The sequence below is a fragment of the Astatotilapia calliptera genome, chromosome 11 (genome assembly GCF_964374335.1).
Source record: "Astatotilapia calliptera chromosome 11, fAstCal68.1, whole genome shotgun sequence".
Classification (NCBI taxonomy): Eukaryota; Metazoa; Chordata; class Actinopteri; order Cichliformes; family Cichlidae; genus Astatotilapia; species Astatotilapia calliptera.
Genome location: NC_137432.1, coordinates 7,351,666 through 7,375,573, shown reverse-complemented (window position 1 = coordinate 7,375,573; position 23,908 = coordinate 7,351,666). Strand labels below are relative to the sequence as shown.

The following is a 23,908-nucleotide window of genomic DNA, read 5'->3' as shown; positions in this document are numbered from 1 at the left end:
CACCATACTCCGGAAAAAATCAATACCTCGACAATTTTGCTCTAAAGTTACAGGATTTGTAAGAATCGACATATAAACCACGATATAAGTATTTTTGGTGGTATATTTATTGTAGTTTTAGTTCATTTTTGCTCACCAATTATTCCCAATTTTATTCAGGGATATTTTTACGTACCCCAATCGCATCACGAATTGCGACGACATGAGAAAGACCCTTGAATTGTAGTTTAAATTATAGCTACTATTTCTTATGTGTAGCTTTTTTGTATGTGGTATCGCTTTCTTACCAAGACAAGACATAAATGGATCAAAGTATGTATATCGTGTATATTCGGTGTGCATAACCTGCTTTGGACAAAGGAATAAACATTTAAATGCAACTTTGTAAGATTAAACGACCCGTACGTTTCTAAGTACTTATAATTATCCCAGTAGGGAGCAAAATCTCTGTAAAAAAAAATCAATCAAATTAAATGTTTTAAGAAAAGTAAACTTATGGTGAATATGGTTGCATTATTTCTTGACCTATTGTTTAAATTCTGTTAATGAGTAGAGAGTGTCACTCGGGAGGGGGCTTCAATGGATGAAGAAAGGTGAAGAAAACATGTACAAAGAGGAGTTGGGTCTGTAAGGTTTTAAGTTGTATGTGAGACTGAATACTCATGGATGACAAAACGACTAACTGGCTAGGCAGAGAGATCGAGCTGGGAAGCATGTGTAGCAGGTTAGAGTGATTCAAGACAGATTTAGAAATATGCTAACAAGTGAAGAAATGGAGTTGAGAAGACTGAAGGAGTACTTTGAGGAGCAAATGAATGAAGAAAATGAGAGAGAAAGGAGGATGGATGGAGGACAGTGAATCAGGAAGAGCCAAGGATTGGTAAGGAGGATGGGAGGGCAGCTATAAGGGGATGCAGAGTGGAAAGGCAGTTGGTCCAGACACCATACCTGTGGAGGTATGGAGATGTCTAGGAGAAAGTGGACTTTTTAACCAGATTGTTTAACACAAGAACACGGGTGGGGAAGAACAAGGGTGATGTGCAGAGCTGTAGTAACTACAGAGGGATAAAGCTGATGGGGCCATTACCATGAAGATATGGGAAAGAGTTGCTGAAGCTAAGTTAATATAGGTGATGATCAGTGAGCATCAGTATGGCCTCATGCAGGGAAAGAGCACTATAGATGTGATGAATGATTACTCTTAAACGTAATTAAGAGTAATCATTGAGAAGTATAGAGGTCAGGAGCTTCACTGTGCCTTTGTGGATCCAGAGAAACAGCGTCAAGAGAGGAACTGTGGTACTGTATGAGGAAGTCAAGAGGGCCAGAGAAGTGTGTGTGTAGTGCAGGACATGTATGAGGACAATGAGACAGTGGTGATGCATGCAGTAGGAGTTACAAACGATCAAGGATCTGCTCTGTGCCCCTTCTTGTTTGCAGTGGCGATAGGCATATATTGACAGTTGAGGTCAGGCAGGAGTCTACACGGATTATGTTTGCAGATGACACTGATCTGTAGTGTGATTGGGAAGCAGGTGGACCAGAGCCCATAGAGGTAGTGGTATGCACTGTAGAGGATTAAAGTCAGCAAGAGTAACACAAAATACAAGTGTGAATGAGAGGGAAACAGGTGGAAAGATGACCGTACCGTAGTAGAGTGAAAATACAGTGCAGAAGAGAGGTGAGGAACAGAGTGCAGGCAGGGTAGAAGATAAATGTCATCAGGGGTGAAAGGACAGCAACAAAACTGAAAGTGAGGTTTACATATCGTCTCTTTGAGATGGTGACACAGACAAAAAGGAAGCTAGAGCGGAAGATCTCCGAGGAGGTTCATGGGTGTACGGAAGGAGGCGATGCAGAGGACTGGTGTGACAGAGCAGGATGCTAGACGGTGTGAGACGGACGCAGATGATTCGCTGTGGCGACCTCTAAAACGCCCAGAATTAGGAGGAGCTGTACGATATAACGACAAAAGAGATCAAGCCAACATCATATAGACAAGCTGAAATAAGTGCAAAGGCACAAAATACATTCAACACAAACCACACACAGTCCCAGACAAGAGAAAATGAAATTACTACAGCAGTCAATGTGAGCATGGCCTCTTCTTGAAATATTGAATCAATTCCTGGAATCCACAGTGAGAGGTCTCCAGTCTGTCTGCATTGATTTAGCTCATGGTCAGAATGAAATTATGAGTAACAGCACAGAAAGTGGGTGGGGTGGGAAGAGCTGTGGGTAAGCTGCTTTACGGATACAGAATTAAAGAACAGGCAAGCAAATTTTTGTTTATAAAAAAAAGAAAAAGAAAAAAAAAGAATATTTTATTTTTTATGAAGTATTTAATGTTTTTGTTGTGGTTTTGTCATTTTTCTCATCAAAAGTCTTCTGTCATGTTCCACACTGCAGCTCAACAGTGTACAAAACTCCCCTGAAAACTGCACACAGAAAACAAATGAATGGAATGTTACACTATATTATTGTTAAATAAGAAAATAACAATAATAATAAAATAAAAGCCATGTTCTACTGTAGCCAATCAAAAATTTCACTTCAGGAGTCGATACATGCAAATGACACATTCAATGTTCAATCAACTCAGACGCATGTTACTGTACACCACCTCTAATCTGGTCATTGCAGTGCAAACATGTTACTCACATTACGTGCGACACGACAATTTTCTGTACTGATCGCACATACCAAAAAAAAAAAAAAAACATTCTGGGAGTGCACTTTTTTTTCCTCCTTTCTGTATTTAACACATTTCAAGGCACATTAAAAGCTTTTTCAACCACCCCACAAGGACATCGCTCTCTTCTAAATTTAATCCAAGGTGCTCTCCTTCAGCTTCTAAATTGCACTATTGTAGCTTTGGATTGGTCCCAGTCAATTGAAAACCGAATCGGCAATCATGTGGGTTCAAAACACGGACAGAATGTAGAACGGTACTAGCATCATTTTGTAATACAGGTGTCAGTTATGACAGAGAGATTCAACAGAATATACATTCGACATGAGGGGAGTATGCGAGGGTTCATCATCAGGAGCTTGTCTGACTGTTATCTTCCTAAAAACAGGCTTTGGTTTCTTAAAATAAACAACAACAAAAAACAAAAACAGCGTGATCACCTGAACAAACACAGACCAACCCATCCAGTGGGTAAATAACTTGCTAAGGGGCAACGTTTATGATCCATGTGGCAGCTAACAAAGGCAGGCAAAAAAAAAAAAAAAAAAAAAAAAAAGTGTGCACATAACAGAAAATAACCACTCTAGCAGAGTCTGAAACATTGGCAAGGAAGTGTCCACTCACACAAAAATATTCTTCTGGCCGTGTTGAGATGCCCTGCTAAATGTGAATGGAAGAACAAGTGGTGGTCTGGAAAACCGCAGAATGCATGCATTTCATTATATTACATTAAAACTAAAGAAAAGTAAAATCCTACAGCTGAATCTTGGCTCTGGAGTTTTCCTACAAGTCTACAGTAGGATGAACAAGTCAACACAAGTCATTCTGAAATGCAAAATGTAAAACGTGTTGATCGACACATATCTGACTATTACAAATAAAGAATGTAAAAATAAACCTGTCACTATATATTTCTCTTTGTACTGCACCTTTAGTAAGTTTCTGCAAAGCCATTTTTGCTATGATACAGTACATTCATGAGCAGTGACAAGAAGGAAAGGAAATTAAATCATCGTGCTGGCACCGAGATCCTGAGATGTTACTATTTTTTTGTTTCGATCTTACATGAAAAATATACAGACGCTCGTTTGATCTAGCGCTCCCGCATTTTGACCTTGAGAAATAAATACCCTCAATTCTGCACATATTACTGTCTAAGTCTACGTCGAGAAGAAGTACCTAATCTCAGGTACCGGTGCAAAATAAGAGTCCGTTTTAAGTGACCCGCAGTGCTTCACTGGGAATACATCCAGTACAGCAGGCTTATGGCCAAGACAGCCCCGGCGCCGGCGCCGACATTGAACAGGATGGGTCTCCAGTACTGCCACTTCTCCTGTTTCCTCTCAGACTCTGTCAGTCTCTGTTTCATTTGTTGGACCCTCTGTGCTGTGCTGGCAATCCTTTCCTCACGGTGTCGCTTTCGGACCCTGAAATAAGACAGAGAGTACAGCAGTCCAACAATAAACAACAGGGTAATACTCACTTTAATCCCCACAAATTGTGTCACTGCTGTACCAAAGCTTTACTACAAAGATGAACAAATAAAAGGGTGAAACCTGATTTCTTTCTTTTCTATGTGCTCAAAAAGATAAACTGAATCTCAGCGCATGGATGGGAACAAGTCAGCAGATTTCAACGCTTAATTTTTAATCTGCCAAACTTCAGTTCTGTTACTTACTGCCCAGAATTGTCTGCCTTATTGTGATCTTGGGCATCTGGCTCTCCTGCAAGCCTGTCTCCTGAGGGGGCCTGAGACTCTAGGTGGGGTCCGTTGGGTCTGCTGTCGTTAAGGTGAGGTCTAGGTGGAGGTGGTGGAGGGGGTAGATCTGGCTCCAGGTCATCTCTGGACAGCTGTGTCAGCTTGTTCTAACAAAGAGGATGACATGCAGAGACAACCAAGAAGGAAAATTTCAGTGTACTGTCAGCTTATGACAGAGAGGAAGAGAATAGTGATCCTTTTCCAAAATAAAAGCTTAAATTCCTGATTTTTAAATATGTTGGCTCACATTCTCATCATTTAGTTTGCAAGTGGCAAAACTAAAATTCTGGTAAAGAAAGGGCACCTGCAAGACGCAAATGATCAAAGAGCGTCTGTATAGTCATCATTTGTCAAGTGAGTCGGCCATTATTTTGACAGTTACCTTATAAATTAAAGAGGCCCTATTCATTGTTATGGGAAAGCACCCACACACACCACTTTAATTAGACACTTTCTGATGGCTCTGAAGAAAAACTCCAAAAAAATGAAATGGAATTAGGAAGTTTGTAACATTTAAAATTACTGCTGGCAGGGCTTGAAACTCTGGTAATCACTTCATTTTATTGTGAGGTTGTGTTTTATACGGTCTGCGTCAAAGGCAATTTTGTGTTGATGCAGCAAGAGAACATTTAGACAGGATTTTTGCAGGTTTCAGCATGTACAGTTGAAAACTTAAGACTTTAATGCCTTAAAGAATGCAATTCAAGACCCGTTTCCAAGCTAACCAGACCGTGAAAGGATGGTAGAAAACCAAGAGAGCCCACATGTCACCTTAAACTTTACTATTATGTTTATTTTCACTTCTCTGGAGTAAAACAGAATGATTCTAATATACTTGTATACAAGCCAATGTTTCTCAACGTAAGTGCTGCATATCATTTAAAATTTCTCATTTCCCTTTAATGCTTTCAAATGATTAGCTTCACTTTCCCAGAAAATGTCAAAGAAACATTCAAAAATCAGTCATCGCCACCTCTTTTAGCGTCTGATGCCGGCTTTTGAGCGAAACTGAAAGCAAAACTTGAAACCACAACAATGCCTCCGTCTTTTATTGGAGTAACACTGCTCTTCGGGTGGTTACTGAAAGTCAGATAACAAATTACAAAAGCTTATTTAGAACCAGACTTACAAGCTTTCAATCATTCTTGTGACTACCTGTGTTTCTGAGTTGTCTGTCAGGATGAGCTTGGCTCCCTCAATGACAGCCATGTATGAAAAGCGGAGCTGGTCAGGGGTCTGGATCAGGCCCATGCGGTATTCCCTCATGCCAAGTAGCACCTTTTGTATGTCCATTGATGACCGGTTTTTCCTCTTCTCCATCTGCAAAAACAGATTTTCCCATTTATGGAATAACCGCTTAATAGAGAATCACATCAGGTGCACAGGATATCACACCTTTGTTTTCTTTTAGGAAGTCATGAGCTGTAATATTGAGAAGTTTCAAAAGATGTATTACATTTGAGAAAAATCGAGGTAATCTGTGAGAGAGTGGTTTGATTTAAGGTGCATGTCCAAACAACTTACCAACCTGTCTCAGAGTCTAATGCTGCTTAAGATGTGAGTGCTGGGAAGAAATATGTTTTAGCTGTTCCAGATCGTAACTCATAAACTGCGTATTTAACAGGTGAGTTAAATACACAGCAGAGCAAAACTATGTGTACAAAATCTGTTTTTATTTATGGGAGCTTTTACCATGTACATTAACTAGCAGAAATTTCAGGCTCTTTAAACCTGTGCTTTCCAGCTGACTAGGAAGTGAGAACAGAAAGAGTTCCCACTAGAATTCACTTGTTTTTTTGTGCGTTGTGTCTCCTACATTGTAACAGCTTTACACTTTAGGGTTTCTAATTAATATCTGACATAGAATAAATGTGATAATTTCCTAACGTACAATGGGTATATAAAAAGCCTGTATAGAATGGTCAATTTGACCAGTAAAAATATCGCAAGCAGGGACAGATTCACTTTCCTCTGGCATGATTCTATCCGCAGTATGAAGGTGTTGATGGTAACATGGCACTGAGGTGTGCACAGGTCACCCATACTTTCTAAATGTTCAGGAACCTTTGAGGTGGGGCTCGGAGCATTGAAAGCTGATTGATGTTTTCTTACAGCACCATTGTTGTACAACTTTTAAAAGCCACAAGAGCAAAGAGGCTGTTTTTGCTTGTTGCTTTATTAGGAAGGAGCGGGACAAAACATCTGACAGATAGCCTTGTTTGTTTATGCACAGGGTGACATTCAAAGGTTATTTGAGGTGATGGGCCAGAAGACAAATTTTTTTTAAATTTTCTATTTGGGGTTTAAAAAGCAGGGCAAGGCTCTGAAGGAATTCTTGCTCAAGTTTCCAAAACCTATCCCAAAACCAGCCCCCATAAAACTTTTCTCCAGAAGGCTGAAGGTGTTGAATTTGAAGCAGGAGCTACTTTCATGAGCAGCATCCTCTTAGTCCATGATTCCTTAAACTGACTTCACTGTGGATAGTGATGCTGGTGTTCCAGCAATTTCCAGTTCATGGCAGTTCTTGGAAAAGTTGTGACAAATCCAAGCAACTTGATCTTACATATAACTGTTTGAACCGATAATCTTAAAATTGGCAATTTTTTGGCTCAAAAGGACCTTCCCAATTTGTCTAAATCTACAATTCTCCTTCTTAGAGCTTTACTGAGTTCCCCTAAATTTCCCATTGTTCTGGTCAGTCCAATGAGTGCTGCCAAACAAATCATTTTAATCACCCCAAAGAGAAACTGCCAGTTGTCTGCAATCCTGATCACTAAGAAGAAGTCTATAACCCTTGGCCTTGTAGAGTTTAAACATATTACAGAATCTTTAGGACTAGTAGATTTGTGCGTATGAATACCTTTGACCCTATGCAGATTAGAGAATTCTTCCATGTCTTAATACAATACTGTAATCCTGGTAACTCTATGTGCATTCTAGCCACCTTTCTTTCTCCTTGCTCCTTTTAGGCTAGACTTTATTAATATAGCACTTATCCAGTCTTACTGACCAAAGCACTTAAAAGTGCATATACATTCATGCAGCACTTTTAATATTGCACTACTGCACAGGGCTTTTCCTATCACACTCACACATCACGGATTTGTAGTGGTGTTGCTTTCTGCCTGTGTTAGTTTATCATTCTGGGCTGACTTATGAAGGTGAGAATGCCCTGCAGGTGATAACCTGCTTGTCCATCTTTAGGTAATTGAAATCAGATAATGAACAGACATCCTGCATATGCTGAGTTTGATTCATAGAAGACGCTGAAGAGCTCCTTCTGATCAACCCACTACTTACTTTTGGTGTAGTGTTGAACAATAGTGAAAGACCTACAGCACTTAAGGTCTGGTTAACCTAACAGCTGGCCAAAAAAAAAAAAAAAAAAAAAAAAAATCATTTTAACAAGGCCGACAGACAAGTCAAACAGCCACAGGAAATTTGCAAAACTTTCTAGTGAAATAAGATTCATCTTCTTTTTTGCTTTTAGAGCTTTAAAACTCATCAAGACATGATAAGAATTGGGAATTTAGTTCCATATAGTTGCAGACACATGTGGAATTGTGGTAATTTAGGAGTTATTCCTGAGAAACCTGATTTCCCAAGAAATAATCAGTTAAGGGCCTCTTCTCTGCTCCAGTTAAAATATTCCAGACTTTACACACTCACGCTGAATACCTACACGTCAACACTGCTCTGTAAGCACGTTATCAGCACACAAGTACAATCAGGGCATGAACGCCTCATCTTACCATCATCAGACTGTAGTCATTGTAATGAGAACCTCTTGCGAAAGAATTCTCTTTAACAGTGGCAGACTTTCAGTGACATTTCCCCACTCCCCTTCTCACCAAAACTAGACAGGTATCCACCAAGGCAAAGGTCCCTGAGCGACCAATCCCAGCGCTGCAGTGCACCACTGAGGGCCCATGCTCCGGGTCCAGCGAGCCAGACTCCCGAACCTTGAAGAGGAAGTTGAGGAAGGAGGCAGGGGATTCTGGAACACCGAAGTCAGGCCATGTGGTGTAGTGAAAGTGATAGATCTCTCTCGACTCCTCTGTCTGTGGTAGGCATAATGTTTGGTCAAGACTGGAGCATTGTATAGACACAGTTCTGCATGACTTAGCTGATTTGTCACTAGGAAAACATTACACACTCTGAAATCACAGTCTTTTTTTCAGCTACATGCTATTACACTTAAATGGTAAGAGACTGGTTAAGCAGTGCTTAAAACCATGCTGAAACTCAAGAGAGATGCTATTAACCAATAGGCACCCTTGCATACTCACCTTTGTATTTTGTAGTTCCAGCAATCTGATTGTGAAATAGGATTGGTCCTCCTCTGACAGTAGCCTCACAACAAACCCTGTGTCTGTGAAAGACATCTGTAGCTCCTCGGTGGTAGGCCAGTATTGCGCGCACTTTTCCTGTTGAGACAAATACATTCAGTTACTCATGGATAGGCTGTCATGTGCCTCGAGCCATTTGAAGAACTTCTGACTTAAATACTGAGAACAGTTGCACATATGTACACCATTCCTCGGATTCGGAAAATCAACCGTGTGCAAAGAGAACAACTAATTACGTTCTTGTACACCGAAGTACCTGACAGCTTGTTTCCAGTTTCCATTGGTTGTTCTTGGCACCAAGGCCATGATAGTTAGCTACACTAAACTCAACTAAAAACCAAAGTGTGGAGAGAGAGAGAGAGAAAACAACTCTTTACTGAAACTTTAAAAAAAAAAAAAAAAAAAAAAAAAAAAGACAATGAAACACACAACAATAAAACCTCACTGAAAATGAAACCTTTTTAGAGAGTAAAACCTAAACTGAAATATGAAAACCAAATACAAGTGAAACGAAAAATCAAAAAACACATTCAAAACTAAATGCAAAAAGAAACTAAGTAATCATTAACTTTCCTGGAACTGTGGTTAAAGTTTCAAATAAATGGAAACAACAGAACTGAAACTTTACATACAGTACAACTTAAAACATGACCACAGAGCTTAAGACAATTTTGTGAAACACAGAGTTCTGATGAAGTATAACACCACAAAGGAAGAAAAAGACATTTTAAACTACTTTTTTTTTTAATGTAAGGAAATTCATTTTTTCCATTGTCAAGTAAAGGAATTTGAGTCATGATAGCTGCCCAAAATATCTCAATTAGGCTTTGATCCATAACGAATTTAAACATGTGCAGCTCTTCAGTATCTCAATTCATTTTTTCAAAATTGTGGCATTCTTTGCATCTCAATCTGTCTGTCAGCATGGTTACACCTACCACGGTGAATTTCATGAAACGTGGTGAAGAGATGGCACATGCATGAAAAACAAGCCAATTAAATTTTATAGTAGATCTGATCATCTTTTTGAAAACTCCAAAACAGGGCTGAAATCCTTTCTAGTCTACCAGATAAAAGTGGGTACACTAGAAAGAAAACACAATAAAACGTATCTTGGATTCTATTTCATCTTGTAAAATGCACAGAATTTTAGCATCAGTGGAAATAGGAATGACAAAGACAATTGATCTCAAACCTTTTGGGATGAGCAAATGTATCTACATCTATTAATAAAGATATGTCTCCTCAAACTTTCAAACCTAAACAGCAGGGGGACTTCAGAACATAATAATTAGAAGGTGTTGCAGTGTACTCACAGATCCTTTTTCAATCACTCTGTTGAGCATTATAACAGCTTTGCAACTCTGTTCCCAAATCATCAGCCAGAAATGGCCGCATGTATTCCTCAAGGGGCCCTGTCAAAGCAAAAGTAGAAAATCCACATAAACAAATAACATCCAGAGATCATGAACAACTACCAAAATGCCAAACTCAAATCCTGTGTATTTTCCTTTGAGTGGCACGCAGATGTGTTCAACAGATATCCGTGCAGACAGTTCAGTGTACACTGCTTGTCCTACAATCTACATACCTGAGAAAGAATGTAAGCTCTTTGGGCTTCTTCCACATCGACTAAACTTGCATTGATGTAGTCATTTTCAGAGTTTTCAAGTTTTACCCGACTGTGATCGTCTGAAACCAAGCAAGAGATCACAGAGCAATTATGACGACGTCATTCTCGGCAGCACATATCATCACTGAGAGCCTTAACTGTCGTAACACTCACATGGGCTGACATCTCTGTAGCGGTTCAGATTCCGATTCACTGGAAGCTTTGCCACTTTGTAGGAATATTCACTGGCTTGGTTACGGATCTCCTGTTGCAGATGAGAAACCAAACAGGAACTCAGAAGGATCGCTTTGACAGCGACAGGAAACTGTGACACAACCTGTTCAATTCATGTGCATCCAGTTTTACTGGAGTGGTGACCAGTAATGACATTAAAAGAAAAACCATACAGAGATCAAAGGTCCTCAATCCTTTGTACTCAATTAATCACAACTGGTCTGCTTTGTTTTCATTGTCATTTGTCAAACTTAATCTACTGCAATGCCTCAGGCTGTTGTTTTCCTTTTACAACACAGTCTGCATGGGCAAGGCCAAAGGGCGAGCACAGTTCTATTATTATTTCATTCTGGGGAACAGAAGCAGTTTTACTGGAGACAAGAAAAGAATAAAAGAGAATAAAAATTATTTTTGACACTCCCAAGAATACTGTCGTGAGCAGGGGCGTGTCCCCTCACTGCCACTGAGCTACAGCACCATGGATAAGACTAGTGGCAAAAGTAATTTTTAGTGGTACACAAAGTACAGTTTCAGTGCATAGATGTACTAAGACATGATGCTGTATTCTTGGTCTGCATATTTGACTTCCTTAAACCTCCCCATTTATTCAAGCTTGGGACTTGTATTAGAAATGAACTGAGAGATAAACCAATAACATATGGAACTGAAAAGCACCATTATGTACAATGAGCACTATTGGTTTAAATATATTATCATGCTAACGACATTATCCTTAAAATGGGTAAGAAATTAAATTAAGTATTAGTATTCTCATTTCTGTTTAATCCCACTTTAATTCTCAGTAGGACTGGGAGCCTGACGTTAGCATGGAAGAAATTTGATCTTTTATGAAATTACTTATCATGCACTTTTTATATATACCCCCCCCCCCCCCGCTCCCTGTCAAAAAAAGTTTTAAAAGGGTTTTTTAAAAACATTTTCTAAAAATGTATAAAGTGTGCACGTTCATTTCTTCTTAATTTATTAACACTGATGTGTAAAAACAAAACAAAAACAGTTCTAGTTACATGGTATCTTTGTAGTTCGCAGCTGCACATTACAGGGTCATAGCCAAAGTTTAACCGGAACAGAGATATTATAAACGAAATGCTGTGCTGCGTGGTAAAACACAACACGCTTTTCTGTGGAAGTCCTGATGAGTTCTCAGAAACTGCGGCTGACGTCTGCTAGCGTCAGCCAGCATTAGCTAACCGAAGTGAAGATCGAGCCGATGCACGTTTTCCAGCTACGGAAGTCAGCTAGCGCGAAATGCTAGTTACTCATTCGTCTTTACCAATTGCACTCCAATATGTATAAAGAACCTGGAAGTCATGTCGCGAAGTGTAGAAATTTACACAATTAAAAGCGTGGACGAAAAGTGACCAAAATCTCTAAGTGGTGTCTAACTTGATAGCTATCAAATTAGCTAGCTAAGTTAGTTAGCAACCGATCGTCATAGAAACAAGAGAGGCCCGGTCAGTGTCCCGACTTACATTGTAAAGGTTTTGCCATCTCCCCGACGAATCAATGTCTTGAAATTCTTGCTCCATTGTGTTGTAGTTAGTGAACCCAGACACTTGCCGGAATAATCTCAGAGTGTTTTCAGCACCGTTCACCAACTTACTCCTTTCTGTCAGCCATCTAAACAGCGGTGTGTGTAACCCTAGGAATCCCTGCGGGGAGTCTGCTGCTCCGGCACAATACTGCTTGCTTGCTGCCTGCCTGCACGTTGACTGACCCGGGTTGCCAGATATGCGTTCATCACAGCCTTCCGCAAACACACACACACACACACACACACACACACACACACACACACACACACACACACACACACACACACACACACACAAACAAATCCTCTGGACACTAAACTACAAAAATCTGATATTAACATTAATATAAAATAAAAAACACAAGAAAGGATACTGACACTTAGCTCAGTGTTCTATTCAGCAAATAAACAAAACAAAAAAACAAGGTATATTGCAGTATTTCAATGAATGCATTAATTTAATTAATTAATGCAATAATCTTATTGAACGCATAAAAGTTCTTTCACAATAAATCTACTGAATGTTTTAAGTACTATTATTTTTTGCCTTTACAAAATTCATTTGCACAAATCTGTTTAAATATTGTTACTTGAAATTAACTTTTAGTAATAAAGTTAGCGAAGAAAAAAACTGTCAGTTGGATCAAACCTGGCAACCGCGCAAGAGGTAACTTTGACAGTATATTACATACTATATTTATTTTGGCAGTTGTGTATTAATAAACCTATTAATCTGTCTGTTCAAAGTAACTCTGGCTGTAGCACTTTTTCACCGAATAACTTTCGTTATATTTTATCTTCTTATAAAGAACCCCAAAGTCGCATTGAGCTGCTTAAAATTTGTGTGCATGCGCCGCCGTGTGGTCAATAGCTTGTACTACACACAATCACATTACCGCCAAATAAACAGCACAAGTAGACACATGACAGGCCTGCCAGCTAATCGTCCCAGCTAGAGCTGCCGGTACATAGTTGTCATCATGTTTGTTGCGCGTAGTATCGCGGCAGATCATAAAGATCTAATTCATGACGTATCGTATGATTTTCACGGCCGGAGGATGGCGACTTGCTCCAGCGACCAAAGTGTCAAGGTGAGCTGTACATCATAGTTTGCTAATGTTAGCATTAGCCGTTATAGCTAGCAGGATAGCCTTGCCCACATTACCGACACTCTCACCTTACATACTGAAATTACTGACTCGTTTTCCTGCAGTCGTTAACAGACGATGAGGTTGTTTGAGAAATCTTCCGCTGGTTCTTACACTCGAGGGAAATTATCTCAGTTTAATATGCTAGTCTGTTAGCTCTGGTGCTTGTAGCACACGAGCTAGGCTGGCCACAGATAAGCTCTATAGCATAGTAGTGTAGTTAAGCACTGCAGTTTTCCGACAGAGCTATCGATGTAGTGTTTATTATGTGACGACATAATAAAGGACGTACATACAAATGTCAGTGCAAAACCGGTGATAATTGTGCACAGACACGTGAGGAGTATTCAAGGTTGTGATTTTATTCCACTCAGGTCTGGGACAAAAGTGAGAACGGAGAGTGGCACTGCACAGCCAGCTGGAAGGTAAACCACCATAATTTCCTTTTCTTTTTTATTTATTACTTTATGTTTGTGTTTTTGAGTATGAACACAGCATGAAATTCAAAGTATCGATGGAGTTAATAGATGAATGCTGTTATGTGCAGACACACAGTGGATCAGTGTGGCGAGTGACCTGGGCGCATCCAGAGTTTGGACAGGTTCTAGCTTCTTGCTCCTTTGACAGAACAGCTGCTGTTTGGGAGGAGATCGTAGGAGAGTCCAATGACAAGCAGAGAGGACTGAGCCACTGGGTTAGTACACTTGCATTACATTTCCCATTTAACATAACTGTTTGTTAGATTTCACCTGAGTGTTTCATGTTGGGCTTTTTTAGATTAAGAGAACCACGCTAGTGGACAGTAGAACGTCAGTGACCGATGTGAAGTTTGCTCCTAAACACATGGGTCTTATGCTGACCACCTGCTCTGCGGATGGGGTGGTGAGGATCTACGAGGCTCCCGATGTGATGAACCTGAGTCAGTGGTCCCTGCAGCATGAGATCTCCTGCAAGCTCAGCTGCAGCTGCATCTCGTGGAACCCCTCCAGGTTAGACTGCCGGTTTACTTTGTGTAAGGAACCAAGATGAGATTCAAATGTAGAGAGCAGCTGTAGTGCTTTTATATTATTTGCTTGCATATGTTAGAACAGCGGTACCCTCGGACCAGTACCAGTCCGTGAGTCGTTTGGTAACGGGCCGTGAGAGTTGAGGCTCAGGTGTTAAATGTATGGTTTTCAGGGTTTTTATCGGTTTTCAGCGTTATTTTGTTATCATTTTTATCGTTAACTCGGTTTTCCTGGGTCTTTTCGAGTGTGTTATGAATAAATCTTCTTTTTTTCGGTACCGGTACTAGTTTTATTTTGTTGTATTTATCTGCGACACCTTAAAGGCCGGTCCGTGAAAATAATGTTGGGCAAAAAAGGTTGGGGACCGCTGTGTTAGAACACATTTTCAGTTATTGTGCTTATGAAATAACACAATTACTACCGCTAATTCTTTCAATAAAACAGCTTACAGCTAAACTTAATGTGACTTATAGACATGCAGGTATGACAACATCATGAATAATGCTATGCAAGTATCACTTGACTTTTTCATGTGTATGTAACACCATGCTGATAACAGTCTGCTGGTGTAACCACGCGTTGTTTCCTACAAACAGCTCACGTGCCCATCCTCCCATGTTTGCTGTGGGGAGTGACGACAGCAACGTAACATACGGTGGGAAGGTTCAGATCTACGAGTACAACGAAAACACACGGTGGGTATTCATTATGAGGTTTCAAGAAGAAAATAAAAGACCGATCTGAATGTTTGAAAATGTTTTGGAAAAATTCTGTAAAGATGAGATGAAAAATACTCAAAGGATAAATTCAAATGGTTTATTATTTAGATAAGTTGAACAAAAAGTTAAGCAAGCAAGTAAATGAAGAAACAAGGTAGAGGAGAGAAAACCCCAACAATCCCCTCTGAGCAAGCACTTGGCGACAGTGGGGAGGAAAAACTGCCTTTAAATGGGCAGAAACCTCCGGCAGAACCAGGCTCAGGAGGGGACAGTCAACTGCCGGGACTGGTTGGGGGGTTAACAGAGGTGGAGCAAGACGAGGCTACATCAGGTGAGGAAGCAGTAGCGTCTCTCCTCCGGAACAAGTGGAACCATTTTTTCTTTTTTTTCAGGCACTTTTCCACGAGCGCTTTTTTTCTCCAGGATGAGATTTCTCAACTCATCAATTGTTTCTGTGTTTTGCTTTTCAAGTCTCTCACATCTTTGTTCCACCTCTTCTAATGTTGCTCGTTGTTCTTCAAGCTTGTCTTGGAGTTGTTTGGATGTTGCCTCCTGTATCAGCTTGTCCTTGTGCATGTCTGCATTTCTCTGTTGCACTTCTTTGTGCTTGTCTTCTAACTGCTCGTTTCTTTTCTGGATTTCTTGGAGCGTGAGCTGCAGGTCTTCATGTATTTTGTCTTGTTGTTCTTTTTGTGCCTGCATTTGAGTGTTTTCACGCTTCAAGTTATTATATTCCACCAAAATCACCTTAACGAGCTCTGAGTTGTTTCTCGCATTTTGCTCGATCCTTTGCTGCATCTGTGAGCAGCGTTTCTCCAGTTTGTCCTTTTCTTCTTCCGCTTTAGTTGCTTTATCCTCCAGCTGATTACAAAACTCTTGCAGTTTTAGATTTTTAGACTCAAAGTCTTGGACGATACGCTTTCCTTCTTTCAGTCTTTCTTGCTGTTGCTCTTTCTGTTGTAGAAGGTCTTTATTTTGGCGCAGTGTTTCATCCAGGCTTTCTTTCAGCATTCGGTATTTTTCCTGCATGCTCTTCAGTTTGTGCTGCATGTCTCTTTGCTTTTTGTCATGCTCTTCCTTCTGTTGGAGGAATTCTTTCTTTTCTTCCACAGCTTCATGGAGCTGTCTTTGGAGGAGCTGATTGCTTCGGTCCATGTATTGGAGATCCCATTGTATCTTATCAGTCATCGTTTTCTTGTCTTGGAGCTGGTTGGTCATTTCTTTTAGTTCTGCACTCTTTTGCCTGTTTTCTTTAATGAGGTGCACAATCTGCTCTCGGGTTTGAGCAAACTTGATTCCCCAGCCCTCATTAATATTTTTTATGTCCGGCTGGCGCTGTTGTCTGTCTTCCAGCTCTTTACTTTGGGCTTCATTCATCTACACTTGTTCTCCAGTTGAAGTTTCTCTTCTTCAATTTGTTGCATTTTTTTCTGGAGAAGGTAGTTTTCATTCCTACTCTCCTCTAACGCCCTTTGGAAGGATGACACGCCATTTGGGGAAATTGGCCGGCCACGCCAGGAAGGAGGGGCGGCGTAATCTTTTTGAATTGGTTGTTCTTTTTCTTGGAAACATGTTGGAGTTTCAATACGATGATTTTGAAAAGCTTTCCAAATGTTTCTGTGGTGAACGTTTGTAGGCTGCAAACACAGATGCTGCTGAAATGAACTAAAACTTGCTGTTTCTCACCCCCTACTTAAGGAAAAAGGGGTGCTTAACTAGTTAAAAAGAACAAAAAAACAAACAAACATTTGGTGCAGTTTTCTTGTTTTCTGGGTTGTTGTTTATTTACAGTGGAGATGAAGATCTCGAACAAGATGATTTGTTCACATTTGCACATCTTAATTTTTAAGAGGAATGTGTTTTTTGAGTTTGTGCACTATATGCATGTAAGGCAACCGTTTCCTTTTTCACTATTTTTGTGTGCTGCATTTTTCTCTTTTAACAAAAGGGGGACAAAAGACATTTAAGTCGACCTAAGATGATTTGTTTACATTTTTGCAAGGTCTTACTGAGGTGATGCAAAGTGAAACATGCTTTCTTCTATTTTGGTAATGTGCTGGAAAAGCTTGAAAATTGACCTTGAATTTGACCCTGAAAAATGTGTATGAACCCTGTTATTAGTGATGCACTAACCATTGAATTATGAAGACATACCAAAATAAATGACAGATTTTAATATTTATCTGTTTAAAAGGAAATATGCCAAAGCAGAGACACTCATGACGGTCACTGATGCGGTTCATGACATCGCGTTTGCTCCAAACCTGGGAAGATCTTTCCACGTGCTCGCCATTGCAACAAAAGATGTTCGAATATTTAAGCTAGTTCCGATGAGGTGAGTGTTTGCACTCTGTCTTATAGAAGGCCACAATGCACAGAAACTGGTGGAGTCATACAAATACTGCACTGAAGCCCTGCATGCAGTTCCTGAGCAGATGTTCTCTTTTTAAGATAATGCAAAATAAATATTCAATTTCCTGTTTCTTGTGTGCTCCTGACAGGAAGGAGAGCACGTCCACAGGACCCACCAAATTTGAGGTGCAGATTGTGGCTCAGTTTGACAACCATAACTCCCAGGTGTGGCGTGTGAGCTGGAATATCACCAGCACCCTGCTGGCCTCCTCTGGGGATGATGGCTGTGTGCGCCTCTGGAAAGGTGAGGGGGCTCTTAACAACTGCTTGTTTGTCTTCCTTTTACTTCAGTGACAACTTTAATAAAAGCTGTTTAATGTGGCTGTTCAGTGAATAGTACTTTTCACTGGGCATTGAATGACTTTTGTTCACTCATAGTTGGCATTGGTCATTTCCAGAATAAAGGATTTGTTGGTTCAACTGTGTAAAGAAAGCTGACGTTTTTGCACAGGTTCTCATCAAACCACAACAACTTTTTTTATTCTCTACTGTCCGAGGTGCAAATACCTACTTGTGAATACATGTTGTAATCAGGTTAACCACTGTGTCTGTTTTCAGAGTATTGATTCCAGTAATCAAGCAGACTGATACTGGCAACCATTATGTCCTCCAGTTAGGAAACCTTTGCCCTCCTACCAAGCTTCAGGCTTTGTAGCTGTGTAGCAGCAGTTGCTGCTATTAATACTAGGAATATTGATTTAGTCATAGGTTAAATTGTGCAGTTATTCAAGTCATTCCACACCAGATCATTTGGAAGTGGTCCATAAGTTTATATGAAGTTGCTTCTTGTTTGAAAAATATTGGATAGATGGGATGCTGTAGTGTCTGTAACTTTGGGCGTTACCTGGATGTTTGATCTACCTTGATCCATAGTTGGGTCTTATTCAGGTGTGTCTATATACTGGTAAATGGACTGATACTTGTATAGCATCTTTCTACTTGGTTTATAATTCAAAGTGCTTCACCAAAACACACATTCATACAGTGCTTCTATCTTTTTTTCCAACATCTGCATACACACTCACACTCCCGAGTATTCAGCCTGGTGGAGTCAGGGAACGATTATTTTATTTTTTATTTGGTTTTAAAAACCAATTTTAAAAGATCTTAACAGTTTGTTTGCGCTGTAGCAGACTTTGTTTCTATACTCATAACCAAGCATCCTGACCGAGCTTACCTCTTTGTTTGTGTGATGCAGTTTGTATCAGCAGCAGGAAAAACCATAGCTTCTCTTTTCCAGGTTAAAAAATTTCATTTTATTTTGTTATGAAATGCATGTCTTAAAAGTTGGGCTAAATAGCAGTGTCAATTTTTACAAACTCCGTGCATATAGTACATCTGTTGATACGCAAGTATAGTCACAGAGTTAGCAGTCTGTCAGCATTAAAGAATTTACCTCTGCTTTGTTCTCCACATCCTGCTCTCCTTTTCTGAGAAATATGTTTTTGAAGCTGTTAAGTGCTACCTCCGAGTCCATGTCTGTTAAATGGTGTTTGTTGCTGAGCCAGCATTACACACTGGTTTTGTGATAGTTTTTACACTGACACAGATATGGGAGGGCTTCAAAAATCTGAAAGGAATGAGAGAAAGGCGTTCAGAAGCGGAGACAGGGACTGCTACAGAGAGGCCCAGTACAGGTTCACTAAAGAAGTGGACATTGCTAAACATCAGCACTCTGAGAAGATGCAGCAGCAGATCTCAGAGAATGACTCGGCCTCTGTGTGGAAAGGTTTTAGGAATATCACAAACTACAAGCCTAAAACCCCCCACTCCACTGATGACTTGCTCTTAGCCAACACCCTTAACGACTTTTACTGCCGTTTTGACGAGCCATCAGGCAGCCTTCACACCTCCAACGGCCCCAACAATAGAGGCACTTTGGACACTCATTCCCCCACCTCTCCCCCCTCCATAGAGCCATCACCACCTTCAAACTGTTCACCTACAACACCCCCCTCCTCACCCCACACAAAAGAGGATTTCACACCACCTCCTCCCACCACAACTCTTCATATTCATGAAGCAGATGTGAGGAAGCAGTTTAAGAACCTGAATGCTCGGAAAGCTCCCGGCCCAGACGGCGTGTCTCCTGCCACCCTCAGACACTGTGCAAACGAGCTGGCCCCAGTGTTTTCTGGCATCTTCAACTCCTCACTGCAGGCATGTCATGTGCCTGCCTGCTTCAAGTCCTCCACCATAATCCCTGTCCCCAAGAAACCTAGGATCACTGGACTAAATGACTACAGACCCGTGGCTCTGACATCTGTGGTCATGAAGTCTTTTGAGCGCCTAGTTCTCTCCCATCTCAGGACCCTCACGGCCCCCCTCCTGGACCCCCTGGAGTTTGCATATAGAGCCAACAGGTCTGTAGACGACGCCATCAACATGGCCCTACACTTCATCCTGCAGCATCTGGACTCCCCAGGAACCTACGCCAGGATCCTGTTTGTGGACTTCAGCTCTGCCTTCAACACCATCCTTCCAGACCATCTCCGAGACAAGCTTTCCCAGATGAATGTGCCTGACCCCATCTGCCGGTGGATCACTGACTTCCTGACGGACAGGAAGCAGCATGTGAGGCTGGGGAAGAATGTCTCGGACTCCCAGACCATCAGCACCGGCTCCCCTCAGGGCTGTGTTCTTTCTCCTCTGCTCTTCTCCCTGTACACCAACTGCTGCACCTCCACCCACCAGTCTGTCAAGCTAATCAAGTTCGCAGATGACATTGGGCTCATCTCTGACGGGGATGAGTCTGCCTACAGGAGGGAGGTTGAACGTCTGGTGTCCTGGTGCAGCCACAACAACCTGGTGCTGAATGCCCAGAAGACAGTGGAGATTATTGTGGACTTCAGGAAGCACACAGCCCCACTCCCCCCCATCATCCTGACTGACACCCCCATCACCTCTGTGGACTCATTCCGCTTCCTGGGTACCACCATCACCCAGGACCTGAAGTGGGAGCCCACCATCATCTCCGTCATCAAGAAAGCCCAGCAGAGGATGTACTTCCTGAGGCAGCTGAAGAAATTCAACCTGCCAACACGGACGATGATGCAATTCTACACTGCAATCATCGAGTCCATCCTCACCTCCTCCATCACCGTGTGGTACGCTGGAGCCACTATCAGGGACAAACAGAGACTGCAGCGTGTTGTGCGCTCTGCTGAGAAGGTGATTGGCTGCAGACTCCCATCTTTGCAGGACCTGTACACCTCCAGGACATTGCGGCGTGCAGCTCGGATCTCAGCTGACCCTTCTCACCCTGGACACAGTCTGTTTGACCTGCTCCCCTCAGGCAGGAGGCTCCGGTCCATTCGCACCAGAACCTCTCGCCATAAGAACAGTTTCTTCCCCTCTGCTGTTGGACACATGAACAATAACCATATGACTGTTCCCACCACTAACACATGACCCTACGCTGTGTCACTGCATCATTCTATGTTTGGCACTGATCACCACCTGCACTCATGTATATATCTTTCAACGTAGCACTCTTAATTCTTATTCTCATGTATATATCTCATGTATAGCTCATGCACATATCTTTCTACGTAGCACTTTTAATTCTTATCCCTACTTTTATTTTTTCATGTCTATTTAAGTGCTATTTATGACACTATGTTTGCACTGAAGCACCGCAGCAATTTCCTAATGTTGTAAACCTGCTCAACATTTGGCAATAAACCCCTTTCTGATTCTGATTCTGATTCTCAAAGTGCTAAAGCTGATAAATCCCTTCACAATAAATGGTTGTGCAGTAACTGTGTTCATAGCAACAAGTAGATTATCAAATGATTTGTGTGCTTCAGCAAAATGCACTGGTCTGGAGGAACACCAGATATTCAAGTGGAGAAAAGAGCCCCACTTGAATATCCTATGACGGTGAAAAGTTCAGCTGTCAGATTGTCCCCCTTCTCCTTTGTGTACGAAATAAATGCCGACTTTTCCTTCTGTCTCTGTGCAGCTAACTACATGGACAACTGGAAGTGCACCGGCATCCTGAAGGGAGATGGAAGCCCACTTACAGGTTCATCCGGTCAGCCCTCAGCCATGAGTACTGTGCTGGGTTCCTCTGTTCAGTCTTCCCAGAATGCGCTGAACGGGATGTCTGCAGGAAGGTAGGTGGCGTGGCGCGTCTGACGCCACTCACCCAGCCCTGCCCAAGCCAGTCAGAACTGACAACTTTGGTTTTTTTTAACGCCTCACCCTGACTGGGAGTACAGCTGCTTACTGACAAGCGTGTTGGACTCGCACTGATCCCGTGCTGCACTCATGCAAAGAGCTTGGCTTCTGGTTTTCACCACACAGGTTATCTACATTGTACCTGTGGAGCCGGATGTGTTGTGGTGGTGACTTCCTCTCAATTTATACTGATGCATGTAATAAGAATGGTTCCACTTTGCACCGTGAGTGCAAGGACTAACTGTTTTCTTAATATATTAAAAGAAAATAAATGTGTTTATATGAGTTTGATACGTGGCTGTTCTTTCAATTTCTAGAGCTATTTTGGGATACAGAACAGAAACATTGTGCTATTAGGTTGTATTCTGTAAATGAATTTGATCAGCTTCAGTCAAAAGTCTCAACATTTGACATCATGATTAAACTGAAGTGGAGCAGGAATTTTGTGATCATTAGGTTCTGAGCCGATAGCAAATGTCAGTCTTTTGACTGTTTTTGTTATTTATTCCTCCCATTAGTTCTGCCTGGACTTTTTAACCAACACAAAATGAATATCAGCTGCTGATGTTGATAAGTACCATCTTATATTAACAGACATGCTGATATCACCTGATACAGGCATTTGGCCAATATATGAATGCATCCTGAATATTTTCTCCTTATTTTTCTCTTTTGGATTTGAATGTATCCTTGAACAAGTAGTGCCAAACTCTTTGCTGAGCAGAAAGGACAGCTTGAATGAGCCGTATTAACAGAGTGTAAACACACACACAGAACGAGTGTGAATACAGCCACTGCGAGCCTTGAATGGAGTGATAACACATTCCTCTTTTTATACAAATGAAATGTATCCACACCTGTTATTACTTCCTATTGAAACCATATTTGGTCTGCTGGCTCAGCAGCTGTTCTTGTTTTTAGCCTTCATTGTTCCCCCCTCATTCGCACATGAAGCACCAGGAAAATTTGAACGATAAATAAATTGTGTCTAAGCTCAGAGTGTGGCTGTATTTATGTTCAACTCCACCATAACCTCAGACCTAACAAAAATTTGTACGTACGTGTTTTTGACTCAACTTGTGATTCCCCTCTAACCCGAGTAACACAATATCTGTGTATTGTAAGCCAGTTAACTCAGTTCAGTTGAATTTAGGCGTTTGCAGAGCGGCGTGTGGAATTTTTCATGTATCAGAAACAAGTGTGAAGTGAGCTTTGTTTGAAGTAATGTGCTGTTGTACTGCTTATTGCATGCAGGATTGGCAAGAGAGCTCCCTTTGCTCCTCCCCTGCGGCAGCTGACCTCTCCAAAGATATACCAGCCACCCGCATATTACTAATGTGTCTTGTGCATCAGCTCCCACTTGCCCATATTTAAAATGTAAGACTCTGTAACACATTTCACAAATGGATACTTGGGTATTACTGATTGAAACTTTAATTTTTTGCAACAAATCTGGCATGAACCTTGCAAAACATTGATTCCTTTCTTTTTGTGCTTAAACCTTTTTTTTTCTTTCTTTTTTTTAAAATGTCACTGTCTTCCCTCTTACCTTTTTAGTGTCTGGACCAAACATGCATCCTTCTCCTTTTAATTTCTCTTTTTTTGCTTCCTTTTATTTGTTCACCCTCTGTGTATTCCCTTTGTTGTCTTTTCTTTCCGTCCACGTATTTGCCGTCTTTGTCTCCTCCTCCTTCTTTTTCTTACTTCAGGTATTTCTTTCCTCCTCTGGACCCCCCTAGAGCGGGTATTGTGTATGGTCACCTGCTGCCTCCTTCTTCCCTAATAGAGCACTGTGATACTGAGCCCCTTCAGCCTCAGCAGCAGCCTCTTCCCCACAGGCTGTCCTCCAGGGCACTGCTGCCCTTACCAGAAGCTGAAGGGCAATAATTTTTTTTTTCTCTTCCCCTGTGTGTTTTAGTTAAATAAGACAGGGTATCATTTTTGAAATAGTTTTGGATGAAAAAGAAAATTTCCTTTCATTTCTAATAAAGATTTTTTTTCACTTTTCTAAAGGTTTATGTTTTTTTTCCCTCTGCATATTATTAAAGAAAACCTTTGGAAGATCTAATGCGTTGGTACAGAGAGTCATTTAAATAATGTATATAGTATTGTGTGAATAATAAACTCAGCATTTTTAAACTAAGCTGATTTTTTGTTGTTGTTGGGAGGGGGGCGTGCAATCATCGGGTATTGTTGGCTGGTAAATCGGAAAACTTCTGTCAGTTGTGTCTGAAAGGGG

The 23,908-nt window shown here is 41.1% G+C and overlaps 2 protein-coding genes across 3 annotated transcripts; one reads left to right on the top strand and one right to left on the bottom strand.

Moving 5' to 3' along the window:
* Positions 1-2,322: 2,322 nt before the first annotated feature.
* ptpn2a (protein tyrosine phosphatase non-receptor type 2a) lies at positions 2,323-12,375 on the bottom strand. The gene is made up of 9 exons (XM_026184291.2): positions 12,140-12,375; positions 10,587-10,677; positions 10,392-10,492; positions 10,117-10,215; positions 8,741-8,878; positions 8,303-8,512; positions 5,607-5,771; positions 4,371-4,558; positions 2,323-4,119 (listed from the first exon to the last, which is right to left on the bottom strand). Exons 1-9 carry the CDS (start codon positions 12,194-12,196, stop codon positions 3,927-3,929), a joined length of 1,242 nt encoding a protein of 413 aa, XP_026040076.2. The 5' UTR covers positions 12,197-12,375; the 3' UTR covers positions 2,323-3,926.
* A 702-nt stretch (positions 12,376-13,077) lies between these two features.
* Positions 13,078-23,812, top strand: seh1l (SEH1-like (S. cerevisiae)). 2 transcript variants are annotated; one of them, XM_026184288.2, is made up of 9 exons: positions 13,078-13,292; positions 13,724-13,774; positions 13,897-14,043; positions 14,127-14,338; positions 14,953-15,051; positions 17,270-17,410; positions 17,577-17,731; positions 21,452-21,605; positions 23,379-23,812. In XM_026184288.2, the coding sequence occupies exons 1-9, from the start codon at positions 13,182-13,184 to the stop codon at positions 23,554-23,556; spliced, it is 1,248 nt and encodes a 415-aa protein (XP_026040073.2). In that variant the 5' UTR covers positions 13,078-13,181; the 3' UTR covers positions 23,557-23,812. The 2 variants fall into 2 exon arrangements, with proteins under 2 accessions (XP_026040073.2, XP_026040074.1); XM_026184289.2 differs by lacking the exon at positions 23,379-23,812 and adding an exon at positions 22,924-23,350.
* The last annotated feature ends 96 nt before the right edge of the window (positions 23,813-23,908 follow it).

What these genes read in the sequence shown, in the direction of transcription:
- ptpn2a (XM_026184291.2), bottom strand. Translation starts at nt 12,196, where the DNA reads ATGGAGCAAGAATTTCAAGACATTGATTCGTCGGGGAGATGGCAAAAC. An exon ending in TGGATACCTGTCTAGTTTTG is followed by an intron (nt 5,772 to 8,302) that starts GTGAGAAGGGGA and finishes CTGTTTTTGCAG; the next exon opens with ATGGAGAAGAGGAAAAACCG. An exon ending in AAGGCAGACAATTCTGGGCA is followed by an intron (nt 4,120 to 4,370) that starts GTAAGTAACAGA and finishes GTCTTATTTCAG; the next exon opens with GGTCCGAAAGCGACACCGTG.
- seh1l (XM_026184288.2), top strand. Translation starts at nt 13,182, where the DNA reads ATGTTTGTTGCGCGTAGTATCGCGGCAGATCATAAAGATCTAATTCAT. An exon ending in TTTAAGCTAGTTCCGATGAG is followed by an intron (nt 17,411 to 17,576) that starts GTGAGTGTTTGC and finishes TGCTCCTGACAG; the next exon opens with GAAGGAGAGCACGTCCACAG. An exon ending in AACGGGATGTCTGCAGGAAG is followed by an intron (nt 21,606 to 23,378) that starts GTAGGTGGCGTG and finishes TTCTTACTTCAG; the next exon opens with GTATTTCTTTCCTCCTCTGG.